General features: G+C 43.1%; 1 protein-coding gene across 1 annotated transcript in view; it reads right to left on the reverse strand.

Moving 5' to 3' along the window:
• The window catches only part of LOC103583773 (DNA replication licensing factor MCM4-like), a gene marked incomplete at both ends in the record, with an annotated part of 3,954 nt that extends 1,138 nt beyond the window's left edge, over positions 1-2,816 (reverse strand). Inside the window, 3 exons of the mRNA XM_008565003.1 lie at positions 5-107; positions 567-826; positions 2,696-2,816. Coding sequence (XP_008563225.1) covers positions 5-107; positions 567-826; positions 2,696-2,816 — 484 coding nt within the window. The remainder of the gene's footprint in view (positions 1-4; positions 108-566; positions 827-2,695) is intronic.
• Positions 2,817-3,032: the final 216 nt, after the last annotated feature.

The raw sequence follows: 3,032 nt of genomic DNA on the forward strand, positions 1-3,032 counted from the left end.
GTGCCAGGGTCTCCACACAGCAGGATGTTGATCTCAGCACGAAACTTGCCCCTCCCCGTGTGACTAAAATCCTTCCTTGTTCCGCCAAAGAGCTGAAGCAAGATTCCCTAAATAGACAAACACAAAAACACCTCTAACCATTCATTTACTGCAGAGTAACTGAGATTTAGTTTAAACTGCAGAGGAACTTTTCTACTCTACAAATAAGGAACTACAATTCAGAAATTGAAAGAAGGTATAAAAAAGCATGTGAAAGTGCTTCAGTCACTCCAAGTTACCACTGACCAGTTTGCACACACGCACACATCAGCATGCCAGAACGCTGACCACATACGTCCCTACCCTGACCCATGGGGCCTCTTCTTATGTTTGGAAATGTAAGTTTGGGGCAGAGATAAGGAAACAGCAACACTGCGATTGTCAAACAATGTCAAGTGAGGACGACAGCCTTTGCTTGGTCAGGCAGGCAATGACTCTCACCCTTTACAGTGGCCGGGATAGATGTTTACACCCTTTGATCCCAAAGAACCGTGAATTCCAACCCCAAGTCAAAAATCCATCGTTACCTTCTTTATATCTTCATGTTCATAAATGCTTGGAGCCAAGGCTGAAGCAAGCCTCTCATAAATATCTGGTTTTCTGGAAAGTTCCTTAAGTAACTCCACACGTTTCTCTGAAAAAAGTTTCTGTTCTGCTTCTTCACTGAGGCCATGCAGACGCTTTGCATCCGTTTTCTGATAGTGAATGACATCAATGTGGGTTTTGTAGACAGACTTCACATTGCTCACTCTTTGATTGACCCGGATAGGCACCGCGCGGTAGATGCCTGAGGGCAGAGGGCACAAACACAAGACATTCGTTAGCCTTCCGCATCTTCCCAAGGGCTCAGCAGCCGGTGCAGACCAAGTGCCTGCCCCTTCTGATTGAGTCGGGAGACGGCATCAGGAAAGGGTTTCTGTAAGCGGTGGATCTAAAAACATGTTTCCCTGTGGCCCGAGGCAGCTGTCTGAGTGTAACCACACCACATACAATTGTTCTGAGGGTGAAATGGAATTATGTTGCCTCTAACACAATGCCTGGCTTATGGTTGTGTTCAATAAATATTATTTTCCTTTCCCTAAGCTGAGTGTACAGAATCTGCTTAGCACTTATTTTATTGCAACAAAATGCTAAAATCCCACGCCAAAAACTTGGAAAGAAAAGAAATTCTAAAAGCTCAAATCTTGCAAAAACCACTCAATTTATTTCCTAGGCAGTCTACTGTGTCAAAGGTGAAGGAAAAATTACTATTTTCTATTAAGAGAAGGGGTTTCTGGGTGAGGGGCTGCTCCAGGCCAATTCTGTTTCCTGATGCTTTCTGAGGAAAACATCCAAACTCTCTCTCACGGCTTTCACAACATGATGGTACAGACCACTGCCATTTCCTTCATTTAACAGGTCAATATAATTCTTATTTGAAATATAAAAGCCAGTTTATATGTTACATCTTAGAATACATACTAAGATAGACTAGAGATGGATGAGTATGTTCATGACGTTTAAAATGGTTTAGTTATTTTCCTTTATAGTACCTGCCACGATCGTCACATAACACTTATTTTACATCTACACAGCATTTCCCACAGCCCCTTTGCCCAAATACTTCCACATATATCACATTAACTCCACGTTGCAGTTGAGGAAATTAAAATATTGGATTAAATAATTTTTCAAAGGTTTCAGAGCAGTTGGGTGGCAGTACTGAGATTGCACACACATATCATTCACTAAAGACTACACATTCTTTCTAATTTTCAACTACTATGCGTACTTTTACAACTTAATGGGCTGGCCTTTAGCTCAGTTTGTTAGAGCATGGTGCTGATAACACCAAGGTCCAGGGTTCAACTCCTGTACTGGCAAGCCACCACAAAACAAAACAAAACAACATGACTGAAGATTGCTGGTGACAACTGCTGGACTTCTCACTGGGTAAGAAATAGGGTAAGTCCTGATTTACTGAAGAGCAGAAGGACTGTGGCCCCAGGCCCCGCCCATGAGCCAGGCACTCCAGGACTCAAACCCACATGGCCATCAAACATCCCCTGAGAAACCAAAGCCTACGTGTTATCCTCAGGTGCTGCTGTGGAAAGAGTACTCACTCGTCTGGCAGGACTAGAGAAGGATCTGGATCCTGGTGCTGTGATCTACCGCAGCACTTGCACTACAGCTACCTACATGTCTCTGAATCTCAGCTTCTGAGCATGTGAACAAGATCCCCTGACCCGTTCTCTATAATGAACAAATGTTAACCCTTAGCTATACATTTGGGAAGTAGAAAATTATTTAAACACCAGAGCTGGCCAATGATACTTCCCTGAGTTGCTGGCGCAGCTCACATCTTACCAACACCAGCTTTGTTGGAGGCTGCGCTCACATGACCACAATACTGTCCACTTCAGATACACACACAGCTCTGGGACACTGAGATAGCAAGAGGCAAGTGATCACTAATTCCAAAATCCAACTTTGGGAAGAACTGAAAGATTTCATATTGTTGGGCCACAGTACTAAACTAAAAAGGTGGGAAAAAAGGGATATACCCATAGTCTCAAAGACAACTGGAGGCAGAACTAACCCCATTCCAATGAATTCATGACTGAGTCAAAAAGTACGACAGACATCCTATCCTGTTAGTACAAACCTCCCTTCTTACCTGTAACATTCACTCTGTCCCCAGGCTGAACTTTGTCAACAAGATCGTTGTGAGCAAAAAGGATGACAGTGTGAGGTGTCTGCCCTGCAGGCATATCTTCAGGAGACTCTTGAAGCTTGATCTGAAGGAAGGGTGGCAAACAGAAAGCTTAGGACACAAAGAAAGCATGATGCAGACAAAAACTGTGTGTCCTTATACTGTTCAGAGACAACTGCTTTTAATAAACAAACATATATCTTTTAAAGATTTAACATTCCCGTCTTGGGGATGGGGATGATTTAAGTGATTCCTGTTTTAGGCCAGCCTATCTCTTTGTCTACACTTCTAATCACTTCTT

The sequence above is a fragment of the Galeopterus variegatus genome, unplaced genomic scaffold (assembly GCF_000696425.1).
Source record: "Galeopterus variegatus unplaced genomic scaffold, G_variegatus-3.0.2 Scaffold28063, whole genome shotgun sequence".
Taxonomy (NCBI): Eukaryota; Metazoa; Chordata; class Mammalia; order Dermoptera; family Cynocephalidae; genus Galeopterus; species Galeopterus variegatus.